At 38.6% G+C, this 26,458-nt stretch overlaps 1 protein-coding gene across 3 annotated transcripts in view; it reads left to right on the top strand.

Moving 5' to 3' along the window:
• nlgn1 (neuroligin 1) overlaps positions 1 to 15,056 on the top strand; it is a 355,494-nt gene extending 340,438 nt beyond the window's left edge. For all 3 annotated transcript variants that reach the window (XM_067597948.1, XM_067597947.1, XM_067597949.1), the window contains 4 exons: positions 630 to 790; positions 3,338 to 3,494; positions 5,074 to 5,151; positions 6,818 to 15,056. In XM_067597948.1, the coding sequence (XP_067454049.1) occupies positions 630 to 790; positions 3,338 to 3,494; positions 5,074 to 5,151; positions 6,818 to 7,420 (999 nt within the window). In that variant the 3' untranslated portion in view covers positions 7,421 to 15,056. The remainder of the gene's footprint in view (positions 1 to 629; positions 791 to 3,337; positions 3,495 to 5,073; positions 5,152 to 6,817) is intronic.
• Positions 15,057 to 26,458: the final 11,402 nt, after the last annotated feature.

Genomic DNA, 26,458 nt, shown 5'->3' with positions numbered 1-26,458 from the left:
GAGCATCATCTACTCCCACGCTCTTCCTATACACAAATTGTAAGGGATCTTGAGAGATTGCAATCTGTCTACTCAGGTGACCCAGGACAACCCTTTCAAAACATTTTATTATGTGCAACATCAGGGCTATAGGTCTAAGATTAGTGAGACTACTATTCACATTGTTGTTGTTAACTATTGTTAACTCCTTACTCCTAGTTTTATTTGTATAACAACTGTCTGCATATATATTGTTTTGCTTTCATAACTACACTGAGTAATTATACTCAGTGTAGTTTTCTTTTGGCATATTCTTGCTTGAACAGGCTAAGGCTTGTAACATGTACTTCAACATATTAGTTTAAAATTCAGCTCAAAGCCATCTCTCTCCTGTCATAGCCATCCCTTTTATTTCACATCTTGTCTCTCTCTGTAATACACTGAATAATGGGCCAGATATGGTAGGCAAAATAATATCAAAAACTTATCTCATTTCCCTGTTTTCCCCATTTTCGTTGTTCTTTGATCTTTCTGTGTGTATCACAATATCCATTGTGTGTCAGCAGCAAAAATAATGCCTTTTAATGGCCTGTATCTGTCACATAAATATAATAATGCTGATGTGATTTGATTCATCTGCTGCTCATTAGGTGCCACCGTGGGCGGACGCAGCACATGGAGATGAGATCCCATATGTGTTTGGCCTGCCGATGATTGGACCAACGGAGCTATTTCCCTGCAACTTCTCAAAGAATGACGTGATGCTTAGTGCCGTGGTCATGACCTATTGGACAAACTTCGCAAAAACAGGGTATGATGACACTAAAAGTGTTGCTTCTAATGGCCAATACCAGTCCTTTTTTACACATATATTTTACATATATTTCCCTTATGACATGACTCAATCCTGTTTACCCTTACAAAGCCTGTTAACTTAGTTAAAATGTTTGTTTGCATGAGGCTGCAACCCAAGACATAGAGTTAGTAGCTATAAGAACTAACGGAGTACTGAGTAGGCTAAACCATTTCATGTCAGCATTGATGTCTGTAATAGTTACATCCAAGTTTTGTCTGTAGTTTTGAAGGATATAGGAAATTAAGTCCAAAATTTACACAGCATTTGTATTATATATATATATGTAATATATGTAATATGTTAATGTTTGATGATGCTAGCAAGGATCATTATGTTTTCCTCATGCTAACATAAGGTAGCCACCACTAACTTTGAGCACAGAAAATTGATTATGGCACTGTCCAAAGACAATGAAATGTCATTTATCGGTGTTTTATCAGTGACTGGTATTGATTAGGCTTCCATGGTGCAAAGCCATAAAGACAGATTTAGCATCAAATTAGACATTTTCAATATAGCACTTCCTGTTAGACCCTACTTACGTCCAATTTCTGTTTTTGCAAAAGGCTGCAGCAAATTCTCAAATGTTGGACCTCATCAAAATGACAAGAGCTGCTTAACAGAAAATCAGGAGTTATGGAAAATATGCTAAGTGGCAGCCAGTGGTATTTTATATATTCAAATATATATATATATATATATATATATATATATATATATATATATATATATATATATATATATATATGTATATATATATGTATATGTATATATTCAAATAAGAAAATCACTTTTTGTGGTGTGAATCTGATAGAAAGCAGCGTACAAAACAGTCCATATTGGTGTAGTAAGTCACACAGCTTCTTGATCCACAAAATCATCTGCCCGTTTAGTTTATGGAGCAGCCTGATTTGTAAGCTTCAGCTTGTTCATATAATAGAATTTTATGAAGGGTCTGCCAAAGGGTTATTAAAACATTTTTATTTTCTTATAATCACTTACAGCACTTGATCAACATGTAATTACCATTACAAGAGCATGAAAGAATTGATAATTTAATTGTAATTGTGTTTCCTTAATATTAACCTACATTTTATAATCTGGAGTGGTAAATTGTGCTGTCGTGTTTTATGGACTGAACAGTGTAATTGGTATTCTATACAGATACCCTCTACATATCTTCAAATACATTCTTAATTAATGGTCGTAGCCTGGAGAGTGACATTCTCGATGGGACAAAATTAAAATCCCCCCCCCCCTCCTTTATGTCTCATGTTGCCTTTCAGCATATAGTCCTGGTGGTAATTGTTTTTCGAGAGCGTAATGGGGGACATTGGTTTTTTCAGTGCACTGCCCAGTCGCCCTGAGGGGAACAGAAAGGCACTAATGATCTACATATATAACCCCAAATTGACGTGGAATGCCGGGTACCTGGGAGATTTATGCCACCAATTTGAATGGTTAAGCGTGTTCTTGATGAGGTCTGGCTGGCTCCATATTCTGCTCTCAGACAATGGGGCGCTCAGTGGGTCTGAATGGGTCTCCTTAGCTCACATGGCTGGCTCTGTTCTGCTCAGATAAAGTGTAAGTGGGTCTGTTAAGCACAGAATCCCATGCTGAATGTGCTCTATAAGCCCCCTCTGTATATACTAGTAGTTTATATGGGGGTACAGACCAGCAATTACAGAGCAGTTCAGCCTTCTGTTATGATGAGTTAATTCTAATGTTTACCAAAAGTAGATGGTGCATAAGATTCAAAAAGTAGCTATTTCTGTTTGGTTCATATGCCAGCATAGTGACTACTGAAGCATATGCTTTATGGAAATTATCAGCATGGTTGAACTGCATCTTTACCCAAACATATTCCTTAGCTAGAAGCTTCTTTTTATGTATAAATTATATATAAATAGGTTCACTCGCAATGAGACATCCATAATTTAAAAACTGTTTTTTTTTTTGCTTGTGAATAAAACTTGAAATTAGGGAAACGTCTGAAGTTATTAGCTATCTTAAGACCTTTTCATTCACTCAGTATCTTCAGAAAACCAATCATCTGTGAGCAATAATACCCCCCTCAACCTTTTTTTTGATTTTATCAGGTGTGATATCTCAGACACTGTTGATTAAAGTTTGATGAAACCTGGGGGCTGCATCTCACCACTGCATTCCAGTATTTTCATAATTACACTGATTAGCCTGAGGGAGATGCTACACTTAGGTTAAAATTAAAATTTTAATAAGCAGACAGTCGTGTCTCAAAAGGTCCACTCCACTGCTAGTTTTGCTTTAGTTCTTCCTGTCCCCTAAAGTAAACAACCACAAGGTGACATAACTATCACTGATTGGTTAGAAGAGGACTGCATTGTCCATTGGGGAGCTACACATCTACTGTTGCATTGTTTTAAAAGGACAGGCGTACTGTACTATTAAACCATCAGCAGACCTCCCTTATCTGTGAATTCTTTAAAAGGTAAAAATTTCTTCTTTCACTCTTATTTTCAGGGACCCAAACCAGCCAGTCCCCCAGGACACCAAGTTCATCCACACCAAACCCAATCGCTTTGAGGAAGTGGCATGGACACGTTACAATCAGAAAGACCAGCTTTACCTGCACATTGGCCTGAAGCCCCGCATCAAAGAACACTATCGTGCCAACAAGGTACAGTCTCATTTTACTGAATGAATGTTTTTTAATGTGGGTCTGCTCAGAGATTTTGGAAAAGCAGCTTGGGGCCTGTGTCATAAAGGGACATTAGTGGCTTAGCTAACTGTCTTTAGATTTACCTAAAATTGATATCAATACGATGGCTTACTTTTAATCGTATGAGATCACTGTGGTAACCTTTAGTGCACGGCTAACCTGGTCCAGAGCAGGTTTTTTTCAGAGGAACAGAACAAAACCTGTCAACTGGCCAAACACTGACACATCAGCTCACTTCTTGGTTTCAAATCAGGGCTTTTAACAGAGGGATTACAGTTACCATACTAACTAGGCTAATAAGCAATGATTACCACTGTACATTAATTGTGCTCAGTTTCCTGTATTCCTGCCCAGATTTCTGACAGCTTATTTCAGTGTAGCTCTTACACTGTAAACAGAAAGTATTCCAACTATTTTTAATGTTAATCAGTTTTAGCAGCTGATACTGTCTTACTTTACTTTTACCTGTTTTGAATTTTGGTCAATAATAGTGTGTTCATCATCATAAAAAAACAAACAAACAAAAAAACATAAATAGTTATTCATTTCCCTTGCTCACTCTACACTGAACATGCTGCAGCTGTATTTAAGGAGGGCTATATTATAGGGGTGTGCCCAAGTACAAATACGTTAGTCGGCAGAGCACAAATAGTGGGTTTTTTATGAATAGGTCAGTTACATCACTATCTCAGTCTCTCTCCTCTGCTCTACTGTTATATGTGTCAGCAGTTCTCAACTAGGGGAGTCACATCCACCTGATACATGATGCATATTTCCTTATTTGGACATCACTCCCGGAGTTGGGGGTGTTCCCCAGAGATAAAGTTGAGCTACTGACACATGCAAAGTGCTCCCAATGGACTCTCCATAATCTGTTGTTCCCCTTCTCCTTTCCACAAAGTTAGGTTACAAAAAAATAGGCAATAAATAAAAAGTGTAAAGCAATAATTGCCTCTGAAGTTCTTCCCTACACAGTGTGCTGTCTCTGTGTTATGGGTGTATAAATAGGTAGAGGTCTGTCTGCAATGAGGTGATGAGTAAAGTTTTAGTTCAGTAGTCATCACAGTGGTCTATGATCTGTAAGACTCCAGTTCGAGACCTGGTGTGGGGACCTCCTTTGTGTAAGGGAGTTTATTCATGAACACTTATTGTAACACGTTAATTTTCTAAAATTAAAAGCATAATAAAAACAAAACAGGATATTTAAGCCTCTTTCCACTTTTATTTGAATACAATACAAATACAAATAATTTTGCTGCCTCAACAAATACAGATACCAATACAGATACTGGGCTCTCTGCACATCCCTACTATATTATAATTTATGCACTTAAATATAGCCTTAGCTGTAATATTCAAATATTTTTTTACTATTTCCATTCCTGCTGATACACAGAGCAAAGCTAAGTCATGTCAGTGATACGGTACAGTTAAGATATTTCTGTTCAAATTCATAACTTGATATGGTCCTCTCAACCCAGTTCTCATCTATGGTATCCCTATATTTCTTCTCCCATATTTTCTCTTATTTCATCAGGTCAACTTGTGGTTGGAGCTGGTTCCTCATCTGCACAGCCTCAATGAAGTCACCCAGCTCATCCCTACTACCACCAAGGTTGGTACTAAATCATCTACTGCACATCTGCTACTTAAAATGAACTACCTGAGTCACCCCCTCCAATGCAAAGGTTTAGAGTAGACCCAAGAAACCTATGCAATATTCAAATTGTTTGTTGACCCAACACACATCTAGTCCTGTCCTCAAATGCCCCCTATGAGCTTCAGCTTCACTGGTTAGACATGATAGGAATTGTTACATAGTAAAATGCTAATTCCTCTATTTCAAAAATAGTCACAAAGTTGTAGTTGCAGTATGATTAGGACACAATTCACTTTTGTTCCCATTATGAGCCAAAAAGTGTCACATGAATTAATTTTACTTTTAGTTGTCATATCTTGAATTCCATACTTTCCAATCCCATAAACAGCAACTCAGGTGTTATCAATTAATAAAGCTCAAGCTCAAGCTGCCAAACTTTGTGCAGTTATTGCTGGAAAAACAAACCATGCATTCACTAGTAATATTCTAAACCTAGATCTCTTTGTCTGAATCATAATTAAAATCATTTTTCATAGCTGGAAACAGAATAAATGAACTGGACTTTGACAAGATGTTCCTTCCTTAAATTATATGAGTCCATGTACAACAAAAGACAGCAAACAATACAGTGTTACTTTTTTTACCACTTTCAAATTAGTTTTGCCAAGCAATGCAAATATTACCAAGACTTAAGTACTAGTGATAATGATTTTCAAATGAAACACAGTAATCTTAAGAAGTAAAATGAAGCACTGTTCATATCTTTTTCAGTAAAACCTGTATTCACATTTCTTCAGTTTTAAACATTACAATTTGGGAGTACGAGCAGATATTTATACCATGGATATTGAATTTGACAAATCTAAATTGTATGTATTTCATAATTTGTAATTGTGTATAATCCTTTGGATTTTAATTTGATTGAACATAATTTGTATACTGTATTCTACATTCAAACTGATTTGAGTCAGATCTAGACTACAACAGCATTGTAGTCTAAGCACACTTAAATGTTTATGTTTCCTGGCAAGCAACCTCTTGAGGTTGTGCATAACATGACTTAAGGTAGAAGCAGTGTTACTTGATTTTAGTGCTGCGATACTTCTTAAGCTAAATTTTTGGATTTCCTGCATTTGCAGGGTCAGGAAAAAATTTATATCATTATGACTTACATGGTCAGGAATTTAATATAATGTCCATGGAAATAAGTGCAGTTTCAGGTCCCATCTACTATCCTTTGGTGGCGTGGCGCCACATCACATCTCGATGAACACATCACGCTGCATATGACTGAAGTCTGTGAAGGCTCAGCTCACAAGTATGGAGGATGGACATTTGGCTTCAGCCTTACAGGGGAGCTTTAGATGGATGGTTGGATTGTACAAAGTATATCATCTCAATTAATGTTGTTTTGTTTTGTTTTGTTTTGTCATTGGGTAGTTATGGTTGTTTTAGCTGACCAACTTAGAGCTATCTAAGTGTCTAAGATCATATTATTGCTTTTGCAAACATTACACAGGTTTTATAGGAAGATAATGACAAATACCCTATTTTGTCATTGAGGACTTTGTTGGTCTGATCTAAATGAATAAAAAATAGGAATAAGAAGTTCAGATTGATGCAAATGGAGTATTCTTAGGCACTGTGTCCTTGGACTTATTGTTATCCTTCCTGTTTTCAGATCCCTCCACCAGAGGCTACCAACCGCACCCCAAAGCCTAAGGTTCTGGTGACCAAACGTCCCAACCCGACTCCGTTCCCCACTGAGACCCAAGACAGCCACAACCAGCCACACCTGGTGGACCAGCGTGACTACTCCACTGAGCTGTCGGTGACCATAGCTGTGGGAGCCTCCCTGCTCTTCCTCAACATTCTGGCCTTTGCTGCTCTTTACTACAAGAAGGACAAGCGCCGGCATGACGTCCACAGGCGCTGCAGCCCGCAGAGGAGCGCTGCCAACGACCTGGCCCACACTCAGGAGGAAGAGATCATGTCCTTGCAGATGAAGAAGCACTCGGACCTGGACCGGGACTGCAGGGGAGTGGGCGACTCCCTGCACCCACACGACGTGGTGCTGAGGACTGCCTGCCCGCCGGACTACACTCTGGCCATGAGGCGCTCACCGGATGACATCCCGCTCATGACTCCAAACACCATAACCATGATCCCCAGCACCATGGGGGGGCTCACCTCGCTTCACTCTTTCAACACCTTCCCCAGCAGCGGGCAGAATAACACCCTGCCTCACCCGCACCCACACTCACACTCCACCACCCGGGTATAGCCCTGTGGATGCACCCAAGCAGACAGAACTCTGATGGCTGAGGCAAACGCTAACGCCACTGCTGCTGCAGAGACTTAAGGCCGACATGCTGACATACACAGATATGTCAGGAGCTGAAACGCCAGCCTGGAGTTGCCAGACACCCATGGAATTACACTGGGATTGTACGACACTCTGTTAATACCTGAGGGAATATAGTCAAGGGATATATTGGGGGCTTGGACCAGAGGGAAAAAAAAGAATAATTATGTTTTTGTAGAAAAATAAGAGACAAGAAAAAAAAGTACAAAATAAGGCGTTGAAGAAAAACAACCTCACAAGCTAAAACAAAGAGGAGGACGTTTTTTTAAGATTATTTTTGTTCTGATATTGCAGCAAAACAAGGTACAGTAAACTACTTTTTCTTTCTAGCGACAGATATGGCCTTCGGGATCTTTTGACAAATGACTGCTTGACAGTATTATCTGGAAGCAGAACAGAGCATCAGACACGCCTTGGAGGTGAGAAGAGGGGAGCACTTTGTAAAAGAAAGAAAACATATTGTTTTCCTGTGGCATCGCACTACAGATTACTCTGTTTGTGGGGCACAGAGTAGATGCCGTGCAAACCAATTTTGGCATGTGTTAACTTCGTAAATGGAGGCTATGTAAGATAAGGCAAAAACAATTGTTGAAAAGAGCAGAGAAAGGACTGACAACTTGAAGGAAAAAAGAAACCCTGTATGCACAATGGAAACATTTTGAGGAAAAAAATGTCACAGATACTTTTCATCCATTTATTTTTGAGGATCGGGAACAATTTTATTGTATAGAACCTATTTACATATCTAGATCTGTACACTAAGCACCAAGGCTGTTTAAGCCTTCTTCTCTTGGGGGGGGCATCTATACTGCAAATCTGCCAGCAGGACTGAACCAGTGGGAAGTGAGGATCCACCTATTGGCTTTCTGGCAGGTCCAACTTCAACACAGAGAGCTGGGGGACAAAGGATAATTGGATATTTTAGCACGATGCGCATGACAATTTATCTGCTTGATGGCTGCTCTGCTGATTATGTCATTATTAAGAATAATTTTCACCCTCTCCCTTGCATTGGAGCAATTTCAGATGGATTTCCTGATTGGATTACAGGAAACACACACCCTCACAGGACCATGGGAAATGCAGTTCCAAGTTGTGGATGTTGTGGGCCCGAGATGGGGACAGAAAGGGGAGGGGCTGGGGATATGGTAAACTTTCTTGCATAACATAATATAGCTTGAGTGGAGCTGGGCATATAAGGACTAGTTTTGTACTCTGTGTGTTGGTACTACTTTTTGATAGTGGTTAAATCACATTACACTGTATCAATCAAACTCATTGTACCTTCAGTTGAGATCAATGTTCTTTGCTATTCTACCTATTGGACCACTTTACCGTATAGAAGTAATTACCTGCACTGTTTATTCCATTTCCCATTTTTTCTTTTCTCTTTAACTGGGAGGTGTGTTGACTGAGTGGCACAGTGGATGCCCATTTCTACGAAAAAATGGAGGGTGAAAGTAGTGGAGGTGAATCTTTGGGCTATGTAGCTTTTCTTTTCCTTTTACCACCCAGGTTCTATAGAGCTGTTCAGTGATGAATGCCTATACATGACTAACAGATGTCAAAGGCCAAGCACAGACTGATCACATCAGGTGGAACTCTCTGTTTGGCCTGGAAATGCACAGCAGGTGGATGAGAGGAAGCGCTAGGGTCAGGGTAGGTCAATTCCCGTGACGCACTTTTCATCTAGTTTTCATCATTAGCCAAGGTTGATCACTTTTGGAGGCACACTGCGTTATGGGAAGGAAGGGAAAAGGCCTCCCATAGCAGCTGAGACCCACTGTCAGCCTTCTTTACCTCACTTTAAAGAGCTACTACTTTTCCTTTTGGCCCCACTCTTTTTCTACTAGAGATTCTCTACTGTCTCATCTTTTATTCTGAGTTGACAGGTTGGGGTGTTTAGCAAAACGGTTTCCCCTTGCATCCACACCGCCTTCAGTTTACCGTCTCCTGCAAGGCTGTCTGCCATCGCTAACATCTTTAGGTCAGTGAAGCCTCGGCAGCTAACGATGTTAGCCACTGGAGTAGGAGTGTGTCATACAGCAAAGCAGACTGCAGTTGGATCCAGTCACTTAGGAGGTGGGAGTCACAGAGGGAGGAATACCCTGGATGGCAAGCCTATTGTGCTCAGATATAGAAATGTGTACGCTGGCACAGAGATGCTACTTGGTAAGCTGAAACGCTTGTCTCTCTGTTTTCCCCTCACTAAAGTATAGATGTGTGGAGGCCTCTGTTGTGAGAATACATCCTGCCCCTTTTGGCTCGCTCACAGGCACTGTGCAGTCATTCAAAATAATGAGTGCAGACTACTGTTACCCCATATAACACTGCGGCAGACAAGCTGGATGAGGAGATAAAATCTAGTCTGATATAAAGCGTTGCTTTTTGGGATAAGATTTAAATTGAATAAACTAATTACGTCTGTTTGCTCCAGATTGTTTCTTTGGATGGGCTGAACCAGCAGGGCTTGATCTTGGATTTAAACAAAAGAAAGATTCCAAGGCTATTATCACACATCATCCTCATGGGCCAGGGACTTTTTAATACCCTTCTCTGTAAAAACAAGCCAGCAACAACAGAAAGTGTGAATTTCAGAAACGGGTGAAAATCTGTCCTGTAGGTCTGTTGGCATTGTATTGACAGGCCACTAGCTTTCTAGTTCTAGCACTCAGCTTGCACGTTGCTGATTGGTGGCACACACATATGCAAATGCAAACATGTGTGTGCAAACACCATCACACACAACCATTCGCTAAGTAATTAGGCCTGGGCTTTCCAAGTGTTTTGGTATCTACTCAAGATATTGTATATAGGCTACCGCCCTGATTGCTTGCACTTGGACTCAAGATTTATTAGTCCCATATAAAAAGCAACATGACCTTGTTTTTGTAACCCAACCCAATGGCTGACAAGTATTTCACAAAATATGGAGGAGAACCTTGGAAAGAAATGCTGATGTTGGCTGTGTAGCCTACTGATAGTGAGTGTTGAGAACATTTTGACAGAAGTAAAATTCCCTCCCATGCAACACAATATAATGACCAGGAAGAGAGTTTTTAATACATAGTGTAATTTTAAAATATGCAGTTTTAGGGATCAAACTGTCAGCTGTTTGGGGATCAGACTACACAATATCAGCCTGATAATGGCCAAACCCAGAGCATCAGATGCGACAGTTGCTCATTTAATTTGGGTTGCCTCTAAACATTGCAACAAAAAGACTAGCAACTCATTTGTTTGCATTCTGTCACCTAGTTTGACAACTTCTGCAATGAATTCCATGATGTTAACCCGTAAGGTCACAGAACACTGTTAGTACACAACAGTAAAAATGGCAAAGCAGAAGAAGAATGATGTTTAATTTAATTTAACCAACTGAGCATCACCCTCGGGTCATGACCATAATGTCAAATTAATTACACTTGTGGGTGAGATGTCCTCCTCTGCACACCATATGAATTTTGCTCATCCACACCCAACCTCTTTATACCGATTGAGAAGGAAAAAGTCGATGAATGGTTCCAGGGTCACTTTCATACCGATGACCATATTGACACAAATAAACATTTACTGGTGGAGCTGTCAGGTGGAACAGGCAAGTCAGTCCCTGGCACCTTCCAGATCGCATCTGTGGTCATAAAAGACCGTCTGAGTAAAAATCATCATTGGTTAGTACATACCTGCATGTTTGTCATATTGCATTACAGCACACCGATACAGCTTTGAGCTCATGAACAGTAGCATTAACGTAACAAAATTGCAGTAGCTTTTTAAAAAGTAATTAAATACAACATCTAAACTTTTGTCAGCCTACACAATGTGGGTATGCAGTAATTAATAATTTCATTGTAATGAGGAATACAATTGGCTGCTGCTACACTGAAACTACCTCTATGCATGTAAATATCACACAAACTGTGATAGTGCATTAGTGTGCATAGGGTCACCCATTGAATTAAACATGTAATTGCACTGATGGGTAAATAGTCAAGCAATTTCAGGGCCATGCTAAGTAGCTGACAGTCGACAGTAGATGAATGCTAATTAATAACTTGCCATGCGTTCAATCGTCTGATTGATGATAGGTGATAAATGTAAACCAACTGTAACGTGAGCAGAGTGAGAGAAGTGCTGGTCAGCACCTGACATGTTTGAAATTAAAAATGGAAATTGCTAGCAGCTGTAGTGAACTTAATATATGGTGGCAAAAAGCTTTAGCATGTGTGGTGACTAGATACAGATAAGACAGTTCTAGTTTTCTCACACAGAACAAGCAGTTGTGCTGGATTGCTCAAGGCTGTAAAATTGGACAGACTGACTAAAATGTTTATTGGAGAGGAAGTGATGCAATGACTCATGAATCAGGGGTTACATAAGTGAGGAAATGCATTAAATAGCTTTAACATGCCTAGCAACTGGCACAGAAGAAGCATGGTTACCGAAGCAAATTGAAACTGTATCATTAGCAAGAAAAACTGCAACTTTTGAAAGTAAAAGCACTGTATGACCTTCTCACCCCAAAGAGAAGGGCTTGCTGTACAGACTGAGAAAGCTAATCACAGCATAACTTATATCACAGAAAACTTACGTAAGCAGGCGAGGAGGAGTGTTGAGAGATTGATTAAATCTTCAGCTAGCTGCACATATTGAGAGACAACTACAGTGGACCTTAGCATGACTAATTCACTGGAAAGTTGTGGGGAAAAAAATCTAATACATCAGCAGCAGGAAAAGAAAAGACTGGGAGGAAATACACACTGACCACAGAGAAAGGACCCAACACCTTTAATGAGAATTTGAAGCACTCGCTAGACAGGCTGACAGCAAAAAGTAATAGATAGCATGCTACTTGATTAACTGCATTACAGTCAAGAGGAGAGTCAGAGTCAAAGCAGGATGTCCCATTTAACACACTGATGAAAACATAAATTAAATAAATGAATAAATACATGCATACATATACTACCTGTGTTCATTTGAACATACTAACAGTCCCAATAATGAGCATGCAACACAAGATATTCAACATATTTCCTCACAACTTCACTACCCCATTTAGACATTTCAAGTGACATAATTTATTCTCTTTAAGCTATATTGGAGGACATCTGCTTTTCATAAAAAAGCTTATTTCATTTATCTACTACATGACGAGGAGTAATGATCTCACAATTAATGCTGACTAGTTTTGCATTAACATGGTAAACTGTTAGCTACATGTTAACCTGTTAACCATGTTAGCTTCATGTCTGGTCACCGGCTACTGTCTTCTTGTTGTCACCTCCTTATATGTGGCTACCAGACTGATATTAAAAGTCCCCTGTAGATTCAACATTGATCACAAAATACATACATACATGTTATTTCATGGCCTAACAAACATGTTGAATGCATTTCCTACCTCATAAAACATTAAGAAAGTTTTTTGTGAATGTTTAGAAACCTGCATTGTTTTATTCAGCTTCTAATCCTCTTTCTCTTTGTTAATGGCACATTGCATATTTTATTATGCATTACTATCACCAACTGTTATTTATTTTCCAGTATGTGCATTTTCATGCCAACAGACCTGCTCATGAAAACATTGCTCAACAGCACCACTAGTGGTCAAAATCATCACAGGGTACCTTTAATGTTGATGTCTCCTACAAAAGCTCAGCTGACATTAAATTACAACATATGTGTTCAAGTAAGGGCTAGGTCTAAAAAGACTAAGGCTAACAACAGTTTATAATGAGTAAACTGAAATGGAAAGAAATTTTCCTTATCTGAGCATTAATTTGAACCTGTCTACAAAATAAGTGCAACTGCAGCAGCTCAGGTATCTCACTCTCGAGTCCAATTATCTAAGTGTTTTTTGCATGCAAAAGTACAAATTTTGAAAAGTAAGAGCAGATGGGAGGTATTCCCATTTACATAAACAAATATTTCTTTTGATTTCAAATTCAGCAATCAAACAGAAAAAAAAAGCTCAATTCAGGCATAATTGTACCATTAAGAATGAACGGGGCAAGTATTCCCCTGGACCTCATGTCAAAATGGAAAACCTCCATCAGCATTTAACCATTGCTGAACACTAAAATCTCTCCACTGAAACCAAGACTGCTGAAATTATTTTTACAGCTCTCTTTAAGGCAGGGAAACTCACCCACCTATCCCTTGATAGAGGAAACATTAGGCCTTTAAACTAAGAACTAATAACAATAAAACATGACTGGATAGTTAAACGAGCAAATAAAATATGAAAAGAAGCTAAAATTTAATTGCAGGTTTTATACTGTTTAAATGTAGCTGTGGCCATTTTAACAAGACACATAATGACTTTTTTTTGTGGAGAAGGGTATACCTTTTGTTTAAGTTCACTGGACCATAAAAACATACATAATGCTTGATATTTTACACATTCTTTTCAGTTTTTGGCTCTTGCTCATGTTCTTAGACCATGAAAATTTCAATATTTCCTCAAGACTTTGAGGTCATTTCGAGGATAGAGAATGGGTGCAACATACATGAGCAGGAGTGTGTTTTTTATGTGTTTGGTGAAACATTCATATCTGTCCAAAAGACACAGAATCTGTGGCATAGGTGTAGACTTTAAAACATGGCCTGCAAAATACTGTATGTCAGCATTACATGAGTCTCCTTTGTTCATCATCCAACCAGCTCTTTACTGAGGGCATTTACATATCCTGATGTTGTTCATTTTTCAGTTCAAATGACACTCCATTGCCAATAACTAAAGCTTGTGAACATCTCTTCCATTAATGTTGGTTTCTGCAATGTGCTAAATTTCGGTTTCTGTGTTAATATTTTGAATATTTTGCTTATTTTATGTCATGACACCTGGCTTGTCCCAAATAATACTTTTGTTTTTATTTATTGGCTGGGTAATTGTTATTTAGATATAACAACAGTGTGCACATCCAAATGGCAGATGTAAGATAATAAGTCTGAGAACGCTGCAGAGATGAGAATGACTCCCATCTAGTGTCACCCTCCTTTAAAACTGTGTCTCCATCATGCAAAGAAGGGAACTCCAAACCAATCCAGGTAGCATTTCTTCAGTCATTTCTGTTGAATCCCAACACCAGTATGTTTTAAGGAGCCAGTCTAGCTGGGGGAGACCGAATCCACACAGTTCGGGACTGGAGACATTTAAGAAACCCTGTTCTAGGGGGGATGCTTCACTTTTGTTCCAGTGTAAATCTGCCCTGACCGCGGTCGACAGTCAGCCTGTGCTGTAGTGTAGTGTACAGACAGGGAGGGGAGGAACGAGCACTGCGAATGAATGTAACGCAATGTGCCATTTTTCTAACCTCAAATTGCAGCAGAAGCAACTACAACCAAACCTCAGATTCATCCCAAGAGGTTTTTGCTAGCAGTTCGATAACTTAAAGGGGGATTTGTTCTTTGAATGCCATGTGAAACAGGGGGCACTATGTGAGCTGGTCTGGCATTTGTAATGTAGATTATTTGTCACTTGTCTTTCTTTCTGGTTAAATAGTAATTACTCTTCTGGAGCACAATAAATGATTTTAATATGCTGATATGTTTTTTTCCCTCTTGAGTCTTCATTTATTTATTTATTTTTTTGTCTTTTCCAAGGCTGTTCTTCCTAAGTTGACTAATTTAATTGGTGAAGCACACCTGAACTCTCACTCATAAGTAATTACTCTGGTAATTTATTTGTGGCTAAATTAAATTTGTTTCTTATGAAAGCAGAGCAAGTCTTGTTGTCAATGGCACGGACAAAATGCTGAAGCCTGTCGACGCTTAAGAATTCTTACCCACCATATTCTAACAGGGAAACACACACAGGAGGCAGGTGAACATCTGCCATACTATCTCCATGTGGTGGAAGAACAGACCTGCAGCTGAGAAAGATATTAAACTGTTTCATTTTTAAAAAAATCTTCCTTAATGAATTTTCTATGTTTTACCTAAGATGACTGAATGTTGCTGTATTGTTCATTCTAATGTTTCTCCAACAACTGATCAGCCTGTCAGCTGTCAATGTAATATGTGAGAAAAGCTGCTGTTAGCTTTACATTATTACTTATGGATTTCTTCACCCACATGAATCTTCAGGCACTGCATAGCCTCCATCTGGGCTTTCAATTGTCTTCAGTCTGAATTTTTCATTCTCAGCCTGTTTGACTAAACAGTTCCGACTACATCAAAAAAGGTAAATGAGAGTTCTCTCTTTAAGGTGTAAAATGCACTTTTCATTTGAAAGCAAAACCTGCATAATGAATGTTCTTTGTACACATACCATAAATTATTAAGGCCTCACTATCTTTTCAGCTATTGGATTTTATGGATCATTACACACTGGTTTCATTTCATTTCAACATTGATCTGTAAGGGTAGAATCTAAAAGTAAAAATCCTGACAGCAGAAAAGTTATATGAAATTTGCACTAAATTTTGTACAGATATTCTTGGTCCCTAGATGGTGATTATTAATGACTTTTTTGACTCCCCTCAACACCACATCGTGTGTTGCCACAAACAGACATTAAACAGACATTCATCATTCCCTGAGGATGTGTTCTTCTGACTTTCTGATAGCATTACCAGTCGGTAAACAGGTTTGGTTCAGAGTGAAATGTCTCCACAACTATTGGATGGATTTCTATGAAATGTAGTTCAGTCATGTTCTCCTCAGGATGAACTGTAATAACTTTGGTAATAGTTAACTTTTCATCTAGTGGCATCAGCAGGTCAAAATTCCAATTTGTCCAACACTAATGACATCCTCATCTGCCTCAGCTGTACTTTGTTTTTAGAGCTAATTAGCAAATGTTAACATGATAAATTATACCTTCTACACATCATCATGTTTGCATTTAGCTCAAAGCACTACTGTGCTTAAGTACAACTCTTTTCTATTGAGGATATTTTCTGTTACACTTGAAAAAAAATGTTTCATTCTTTCTGTAGCTTAAAACTCATTTGCCACTGCATAAATAAGTAATCTGGAATTTAAAGACTTTAATTTGCCATATGATTTGAATAAGCTTAGAACATTTTCCTTCATTCTAAAAAAGATTATCAAAACCATCCCCTTGCCTTTAATAACTTGAATAGAATATTCAGATTATTTCAGATGTTTTTTTGTCTTGTTTACACATGTTGCTTCCTGTACCAATTAGGATTTTTAATCATTCAGCAGTGCTTAATGTTTTATTGTTTTCCAGCATGTGTCGGCTTTGGTGATGTATTTCAGTGCCATAAAGGCATGATAAGATATGCAAAAATTCAGAGCAGTGTACTTTGTGGTGCTCCGCCTACGGACTTCAGGGTCTGTTTTTGTGCCTTTGGGGTGGTGAAGCTGCATTATGTTTCCTCTGATCTTAACTATTACACCAATACAAGCACACACACAGACAAAAAAGGAAACTGGCATTTTGTTTTACTGCTAATTGGAAATCAATCAGAATTCATCCTCCTTGGAAAATGGTGACATTTTCTTGCTCTTTGCCAATGATTAGAAACAAATTATGCTAGAGACTGACTGACATTTGGAGAGCAGGCAGCTGTTTGGAGTGGAGTGTAAAGGATCAACAGAGATGTATTTGTGCTCTCTGCTGCGGTCTGTGTGTGTATGTGTGTACACATGCATGTATTTGTCTGACCAAGGACATACACTACTGTGGGCTGCTCAGCCAGAGGGCCCTGTAGGAATAGCTTGATAAGGGAGGCTTATTTACAATAATAATGCATCTCATCTCTGCACATCAAACACTCCTGCCTGGTCTGATAACCCGCTCTTTAATTTAGCACAACTGTTTGATCTAGCTGTGCCGCTGCTGTCCCAGGGCCATTGTCGCAAGCAGTACAACAGTTAGGTAATTGCTGTGTACTTTAGCAGTGTCTCACAAATAGAGCAGTTACATAACATTGGTGCACCTATAGCACAGAGCTCCGTTGATTTGTGGAAAGCCGGACAAGATGTGTGAAGGGGAAATTTCCAATTACATGATTTAGAAAGTACTCATAACACGTTAAGGGAAACTTTGGTATTTTTCAACCTGGACCCTATTTTCCCATCTCTTTTTGTCTAAATGACTAATGGGGACAACAATTTTTGAAATTGGTCCAATATTGAGCGAGAGCACTTCAGCAGGCAGCCACAAAACAGGCTACAATGTAATCCTTTGGGGCAATAGCACCATGTCAATGTATGTCCACTAAAAGTGTTTGTTTTTGCCAATGACAGGCTCAGATTGTTATTATAAGAGTCTGACAAAATTATGGAAAGGACCATACAGAGAAATACAACTTTTTTCTTTACCTTTTGCTTGACCCGGTCTGTTTGTCACTGTGTCTCACTCAAAGAGAAGTTTTACTCTGAAATCTCGCAAGATTTGAGTTGTTGCAGAAAATAAGCTAAATAATCTGCTAAATATTCAGCCATGACTTGACATGACATGAAAATATTTCAGATAACACTAAGCTACGCTTTCTGTTCTCCAACACAACAAACTCTTCCTGGCACTCTCTCCAGCTCTGTCATGGCTGAATATTCAGCTGATTTCAACAACAATTCAACTCTTCCGAGATTTCAGAACAAGACTTCTCCTTGAGCGAGACTTGGTTTGACACAGTAACAAACAGACCGGATCAAGTGAAGGGTAAATAAAAACATTTTATTTCTCTGTATGGTCCTTTCCATAATGTTGTCAGGCACTTACAATAACAATATGAGCCTGTCAGTGGCAAAAACAAACCTTTTGTGGACGTATAATGATGTGGCGCTATTGCCCCAAAGGATTACATTGCAGGCCGTTTCGCAGCTGCTGGCTGAAGTGCTCTCACTCAGTACTGGACTAATTTAATGAAATTGTTGTCCCCATTAGTCACTTAGACACAAAATGATGGGAAAATAGGGTCCAGGTTGAAAGATATAGAAGTTTCCCTTTAAGTAGTATTACCTCTCTACCTTTGACATCAGAGGGCTTATAACAGACGTATTTACTGGGCACATTTGCTGGCTTGTCAGGTTACAGATTATTGTTACCCTGCTGCCGGCCAGATTTAATCTAGATTTACCCACAAACCTTTCTTTTGAGGTTTGTTTTCTGGAGTTAGTTTTTACCAAGTTGCAACCTCTGGGGCTGAAAAATGAAGCCAATGTGGAAGTGCCAAAAACTGCAGTTCCTCAAATGGCCACTTGAGGCTGGCTTCAAAGGCGAGTCATTCCCCATAGACCCCCATGTTAAAATGCCCAACTTTACAGCAGAAATAAACATGTTTACAGCCTGGTACAAAAAATGGTTCTGGTCTAAATAGCTAATTTCCCCTTTCATGACAACTGTACGGGGGGTGTATTTTTATATAACTCACTGTTTAAATTTTATTAAGCCTTAAAGTTATGCATAATGAAGGACATGGCTGCTTTGAGTGACAGGTCCGCCAGCCGCTAGGTGGCTTGTTTCAGCCATTCGGCCCACCTCTTTGCCCAATTTTGATTGGCTGGGATTGAGGTAGAGTCGCTCTTCAGAAACCAACGGGTGACGTCACAGTTACTACGTCCATATTTTTATACAGTCTATGGTTTTTACTCCTAATGAGCAACAACACAGAGACTGTGTTTTCATTCGTCTACATGCACAGTAAATTGAAATTACTAATTGCCTTGCTTATTAAGAGTATTCATGCAGTGAGGATGCACATTTTTACACCACAGGTGTTGACATCAGGATGTTAGTAATTTTTGCCATGTCTGATTTTTTTTGGGCCATTTTTTAAAGTGATTTGTTTACACCAATGGAGGCTAGTCCATAGAGGTAGAGGAGGTTGCTCCTCCTCTATATTTTGAGACGCAAGAGGGAGATCAAAATATTAAAAAAGAATATTTGGTTGAAATAAACCATTACAAAATCTCAGTATTATTTATGAAATATTTTCTCTCTGTTCTTTGGAAAAACGCCTTTATTGAAATTCTGATTAAAATGCTTCAACAGTGACACCTGCAGGGCAGGAGGAGAAAGGGCAGTGTGTGTGAAGTGGTGGTGGGGGCAGTGGGGGGAGTGGGGGACAGAGGAGGACGGGATCCTGCTGTCCTCCATAGGGAAGGATCTCTTACATCAATGTAATGTACTTCATTGTTTTCATGCTAATCAATGATTGGCCAAGACACGTAAAGTGACGCTCCAAGGGAGGGCGTTCTCCTTAACCAGTCAACAACCAGAATGCAATATTGACATTGCGTTGGTCCAATGATAGTTTCCAGATTTCATCTTCATTTCTCTACCACTGAGTGTGAGGGACTGTTAAGAGAAGAGGACTGGTAAGATATAGCTAAATTACGTTTCTTTTCTTTTGTGGAGCAGTAGATAGCTGCTTCTGTTAGCCAACACAGCAGTTAGCTTGTTGTAGCAGCCCTGAAGGACTGTTAAGGACTGTTGTTAAGCTAACGGGAGAATAGATCTGGACTGGGCAGAGCAGCCGCAGCAGGACGCCACCAGGGAGCAGCTGGAGAGAGAAGCAACCGAAGAAACAACCTGTCATTGTTGCTAATGATATCAGACTGGTTAACCAGCAGCCACAAAGTTCTGTTAACTAACAAACAAGATGACCGACAGCTACAAATGGACGTTATGACATGGAAGAAAGAAGAGGACATCAGATAATGTGAGTCAGATACAGCTTCTCTCTCTCTGTCTCTTTGGTCACTAATTTCATCTCTGATGGTTAAATGTCTCTGTGGCTGTTGTGTGAATGTATCTCCTTAATAAGAATGCAGCAGAGATCATATAATGTGCTGTAGGTAGTTTGCTTGTTGAAGTTACAGTGAGCTGTCTGGACTCACTCATTCATTTGGAATTGATCCTGTTTTTAATTGAGTGGTTGAATGTGAGTGTGCAGGAGGTTTGGCTGCTTGTTGTGACATTTTCTTCAGTTCGTTTTAAAGCTGAGTCTATATTGAGTAATTAGCTTAAAATAACTAGACTAATGTTAACATGTCAGCTTTGTAGACTATATTTTGTATGTGGTGCATATAGATCAGAGTGTGTAAGTCATGTATTTGATACATGCATTAATACTTTTAGATCTGTGAATGTTTTTAGTGTTCAGTCTTTCTAGTATTTAGCACTGATCTGAACCTGTATCACATTATAAACTTTGTGCTACTTTATATATTTCTGTATACTAAGAAAATACACAGGAAACATGTGTAAATCATGTGATATGTTGTTTGTTTTTGATGAGAACATAAATCTATTGTCACAATAGAACAATACTATAAAGCAGAATTTCACTTTATTGGTAAAATAACACATCTGAACCACTCCACGGCTAAAATGAGCACTTCTTTGTTTAGAAACAAAATGTATAAATGTCTTTAAAGAAGCAGCCTTTTCACCACTCAGGGGTTTTTGTTTTTGAAAGCAAATAGTTTTATTGGCATATACAATTGCCCCCCACCCCTCTGATTTCATCAGGTTGGGGACAATAATATAGTATGATGCAGTCACCAGCCTCCACTGGTTTACACTCAAAACAGCCTGACTGTGTGCATGAGAATCACAAACTGCAAAAATAAACAAGATAGAAATAATGATAAAAGTTGTTGTGTAAAGAGCAGTGTGGTCAGGTCTGGAGGTGGAAGGTCAGCTGGGATTGTAGGGAGAGGGCTGTAGCTCTTTGCAGAGCCTCAGTATCAACTTTCCTCTTTCTGTTGGTCAGAAGACAGAAAGAAGGGAAAACAGGCTGTACTACAAACAAACATTTCCTGAAAAAATCAGATTTTTCGGTCTAAATGAAAGATATATTGATGAGTATTTGATACTGGTAACAAAAGAAAATGGCCTTTGGACTCTCTAAAGCAGAGCAAGAAGAATATTTATATTAAAAGCCTTTATTTAGTTAAGCATTCAGTAACGCCAACTGATTTTGACCTCACACATTCTATTGAGTTCAAAAGTCCAGCAGCACTTGTAGTGTATAGAACAACTAAGAACTTTATTGTTAGATCAATGCGTTTCGGCTTGTGGCTTTCATCAAGGTCATCATGAAACACATTACAAACAACATTTAAATAGGGTAGTTATGAAGCAGAAAAAAAAAATCAAAAAGGTAAAAAAAATAAAATAAAAGACAACCAGTCGTGTACATCCAGACACATATCAGCCAATGGGGCACCTACAATGATGGGTTGGGTATATGGTCATGTGGCTTGTCCCAGACTGGCAGGGAGGCAAGGGGAGTGTCCAATAAGGGATATGAGTAATTTGGTCCATTAACTGGAGAACTGCATCTAAGGGGTGGTACTTGAGTTTGTACAGCGACAAGAAAACAAAAAAAACCCTAAATGTTGTTTGTAATGTGTTTCATGATGACCCTGATGAAGGCCACAAGCTGAAACGCGTTGGTCTAACAATAAAGTTGTTCTATATACTATAAATGTTGCTGGACTTTTGACTTCTTTATACTTTTTTCCCTTCTCCGTGCACCTTAGAAGCAGGTGAAGTTGCCAGAAAGCCCTGCTCTGCTTTTACTCACACATTCTATTCCCTCCACCCTCCAAAGCATGATGTTCAGGGAAATCAGAGTATTTTTGGTTCTTATGACGTATTTATGTTCTCTTACTCTCTCATTCAATGTGAAGGACACCATGCATGCAAACAGTCTTTTGAAGGTAGAAGGAATGGAATGTTTTGAACAGTCAAACACAGGTCGTGATGGTTTTAAACATATTCGGGAGGATATTTACTAAGGATTCACGTTGCATTACAAAGTTTTGCTGCTTAGCAACGATCCTTGCATTCTTTTTGACATTGTACAGCTGTTTGCACAGGTTTCACGGACTTATTAGGTGTTAGCACTCCACACATGTATTCAAATATCTGATTCTATGTACTTTTTGTTTTCAGGGCCATGGTATAAATCTGCTCAGTGCCACGTCTGCAAAAATCAGTTATTTTTAATGCCGTGTAAAGGCACCCTACGCTGACATGAAGACTACAGTACAGACATTTTTAAGGACCTGTTTTTCTGCTGCCAGTATAAAAGAAACTAAAGTTTACACTGACATACATTACAGCAAATTAATTTTGGGGTTATGTTTCAGAGGGAAAGATTAAAACAATGAAATTATTAAGTGAAATTCCCTAGCCACTTATTAGATATCCAAAATTTGCTTTGCTTTGAGGCAGATGAGTCACACTTTCCCCCTTAACAAGCAGTTTTAATCACTCTTTTGTTCTGTTCCTGACAACACACGCAGCAAAAGCTTTGTTCATCTTCTGTGTTCAATTTAATTGGGATTTGCTGAGTTTCTGCATTGTTTGAGTCGGTCCACTGGATGCTACCCTCAGGTAAGGCAATTATAATCAGCGCTCTGTCTCTCTTGTTCAAGGCCCGGCTTCTTCTCAAAGAGCTCCTTATGAAGAATATAAAAAAACACACACACAGTGGACTTGATCTCAGCTCTGTTTACAAGTTTAATGATCAAACACTTTTGGATTACAAATAACATCTGTTCAGCATGTTTGAGCTGCTTTAAATCTGAAAAATTGAGTCCACCAACTTAGCCAGCATCATTGATCCTATTTTGGGTTTACACAACTGCAGGTAAGAGACTGAATGTGACTGATGCTATTTCAGCTGTTCACAGATGTAGATGCAGGTTGAAGACTTAAAAGGAATATTTCTAATGATACCTTTGCTGTTGTTAACATACGTAAATGCAAGCTCACTGAGAGCTGTTATCCCATCTCCCTTTACTTCATTTGATCATGATAGCACACAAACACAAACTTATATAGCTAGAAATGAGTTACTGTCTATTCATATTAAAGACTTTTAGCCTTTAAAACTTGATGCAGTATTTAAATATTGGACACACTTGAATATCCATTTTGCACATCACTTATTCTTCAATAACAACTTCAAATCTTTTGAACAATTAATCAAAACAGAATGTTTTAGATATCTACAGTTAAGAGGCTTGATATTCAATCATCCAAATTGGAACAGATTGATAGATCCCTCCCTCTTGGAACAGTATTTATTGAAAATTCAGGAGGCAAAACAGGCCAATAACTAACTTATATAGAATTCTAGCTTCAATGACAAAGGACAAATATCTGTCATGTGAAAGAAAAGTGGGACAGAGAACTATAACAGGAAATAAATGACACAGTCACTAACACCAGTTCGTGGAGAGAATTTCAATGGAAGATAATTAACAGATTTTGCAGAACACCACAAATTGTGGCAAAGATTAATCTAAACCAGTTAAGTAGATGTGGGGATGTGGACAGACCATGGCTACCCATTTGCATATATTTTGGTAATATCCATGGTTAGATAACTTTTGGAAGTCAATTTCTACCACTGTGAACAAAGTATTAGATGTTGAATTGGTAAGAGATCATCTAATAGCAATAGTTTGGATGAAACCGGATGTAATTTACAGCAGGAAGAGGACGAATCTCTTACAATTATTAATAGCAGCAGAGAAAGCAATTACAATAAGATAGCTTAAAAAGGCAACATGAAATTTCATTTTCTAGTTTTTGATAAATAATACGGATAATTTCCTTTGTATATTGGACTAAATATGTAAAATTTGACAAATTAAAGGAAAAACCATCATAAAGTGTCTTAGTAAGGTGTCTTCAAAAAGATATTCTCTCATTTGGTGTTTTGATGATGGTGGTGGAGAGCGCTGTCTTAACACGTCAGTCCAACATCTCCCATAGGTGTTCAACAGGGTTGAGATCTGGTGACTGTGAAGGTCATAGCATATGATTCACATCATTTTCATACTCATCAAATTATTCAGTGACCCCTCATGCCCTGTGAAATGGGGCATTGTCATCCTGGAAGAGACCACTCCCATCAGGATAGAAATGTTTCATCATAGGATAAAGGTGATCATTCAGAACAACTTTGTATTGATTTGCAGTGACCCTTCCCTCTAAGGGGACAAGTGGACCCAAACCATGCCAGCAAAATGCCCCCCACAGCATAACAGCCACCAGATCCCCTCACTGTAGGGGTCAAACATTCAGACCTGTACCAGTTTTTCCTTTAATTTGTCACCATCTGTATATCTATATTAGGTGAACTTATATATAACCCATGTTTACTTTTATTTTGATATGTCTGTGTCATTTACATTAGTTATTTTTAGTGTTATTATTATTATTTCAATTTGTTTTGATTTATGTTTCATACATACTCTCATGCTGAACTGTTCAGTTAAATAAAACTTTATAAATATTGCAACCTCTTGTAAAGGAAACTGTCAACCTGTGCTGAAATATTTTTGATGTGAGAAATAATCAAATGAAGAATACGTTTCAAAAAAAAAAAAAAAAAAAAAAAAAAGAGTTACTGTCAACAGGAGTGAATGAAGCATTTCTCTCGTGTTTCATCCTATGTCTACAAGCAAGCAGCCCGCCGTGATTGAACCAAACAAATTAAATCTGAGAGGATCTGATGCTTCTCCCAGCCTGTCCGTCTGAATATCTTTGAGCTTAATGAGATCTGGCAGTCGGCCTGTTCCTGTTGTCTCTCTGGAAGTGAAGAAAGTTGGAACTGTCCATAGTAAAGCTAATTTAACAAATCTGACAGCCAGGCTCTCTGCACCAATGACAGTGGGTTGTTAGAAGCCATGTGGCACGTATAGACAGGCAGCATCCTTCAGCACCTTGGATAATGTGTATGTTGTTCCATTTCATGACTGATTATGAAGATTTCTTCAGATCAATAAGGAAATTGTAAAAAAAAGTGTAAGATTTAATATCTCAAGTTTAAAAAACACACCTGTTAAGTACGGTGGAAACAAATTTTTACTCTATAGACTTTCTCTTCCATCTCAAGAGCTCCTGTTTGTTGTGGGCATATTCAGCCGTGACAGAGTTGGAGAGAGGAATGCTGGGAGGATTTTGGAATGCGTAGCTCAGTGTTATCTGAAAGATTTTCAAAGTCATGGCTGAATATTTAGCTGATTTCAACAACAACTCAACGCTCACAAGATTTCTCTTTGAACGAGACTTAGTGAGACACAATAACAGACAGAAAAACACGTTATTTCTCTGTATGGTCCTTTCCATAATGTTGTCAGACATTTATAATAACAATCTGAGCTTGTCAGTGGCAAAAACAAGCACTTTTAGTGGACGTTCATTGACGGGGCTCTGTTGCATCAAAGGATTACATCGCAGCCTGTTTCACGACTGCCGGTTGCATCACTCTCGTTCAATACTGGACCAATTTCAAAAACTGTTGTCCCCATTAGTCAGTTAGACAGAAAAAGATGGGAAAACAAGGTCGAGGTTGAAAAATACTGAAGTTACTGAAGAGTTGGGGTAGTGAGTGTAATGCAAGTGTGAAGTTTCTGTCCACCACGACAGAGATTCAGGGTTTTATTGATGGTCGTGGGATCTCCTGCTAGGTCCTGTGTTCTGATATACACAGCTGGATGTTTTCTTTGATTGGAAGTTGAGGAAACTGATCTATATCCCTCCTCTTCATTTAAAAACAAAAACAAAAAATCTAATAAGTGCATGAAATGGATTGACAATGATATCCCACCTGTCGCTTATTACTGCAGGGGGGAAAAAATAAATAAATAAAAAACTCATAAGATATAAGAAGGTTGTGCTGGTCTCTGTCCACATTTCTGCCTCTTCTTCTTCTTTCATTAGTTCTGTGCTGTCACTATCTAATAAGGGGAAACATTTATAATACTAGTAATAATAATAATGTTAAAAAACAACAGTAACAATCTTTTTAAAAAGTTTTTAGTGTCAATATTCATATTTGTGAACACTTTTCATCATTCCAAATTTGTGCCTTGGAAAGCATAGAAAGTATTGCCATTTCAGTTTTGGACCACCGGTGGCAGCAGTGAGCATCCTGCTGGGAAGCACATTAACAGAGCAGGTGTTTGTCAGCAGTCTTTGATTTCATTACAATGGACATTTTGAGGCCA

This window comes from Thunnus thynnus, chromosome 8 (assembly GCF_963924715.1).
Source record: "Thunnus thynnus chromosome 8, fThuThy2.1, whole genome shotgun sequence".
Taxonomy (NCBI): Eukaryota; Metazoa; Chordata; class Actinopteri; order Scombriformes; family Scombridae; genus Thunnus; species Thunnus thynnus.
The sequence above is the reverse complement of the archived record's forward strand: the minus strand, read 5'-3'. Positions and strand labels throughout refer to the sequence as shown.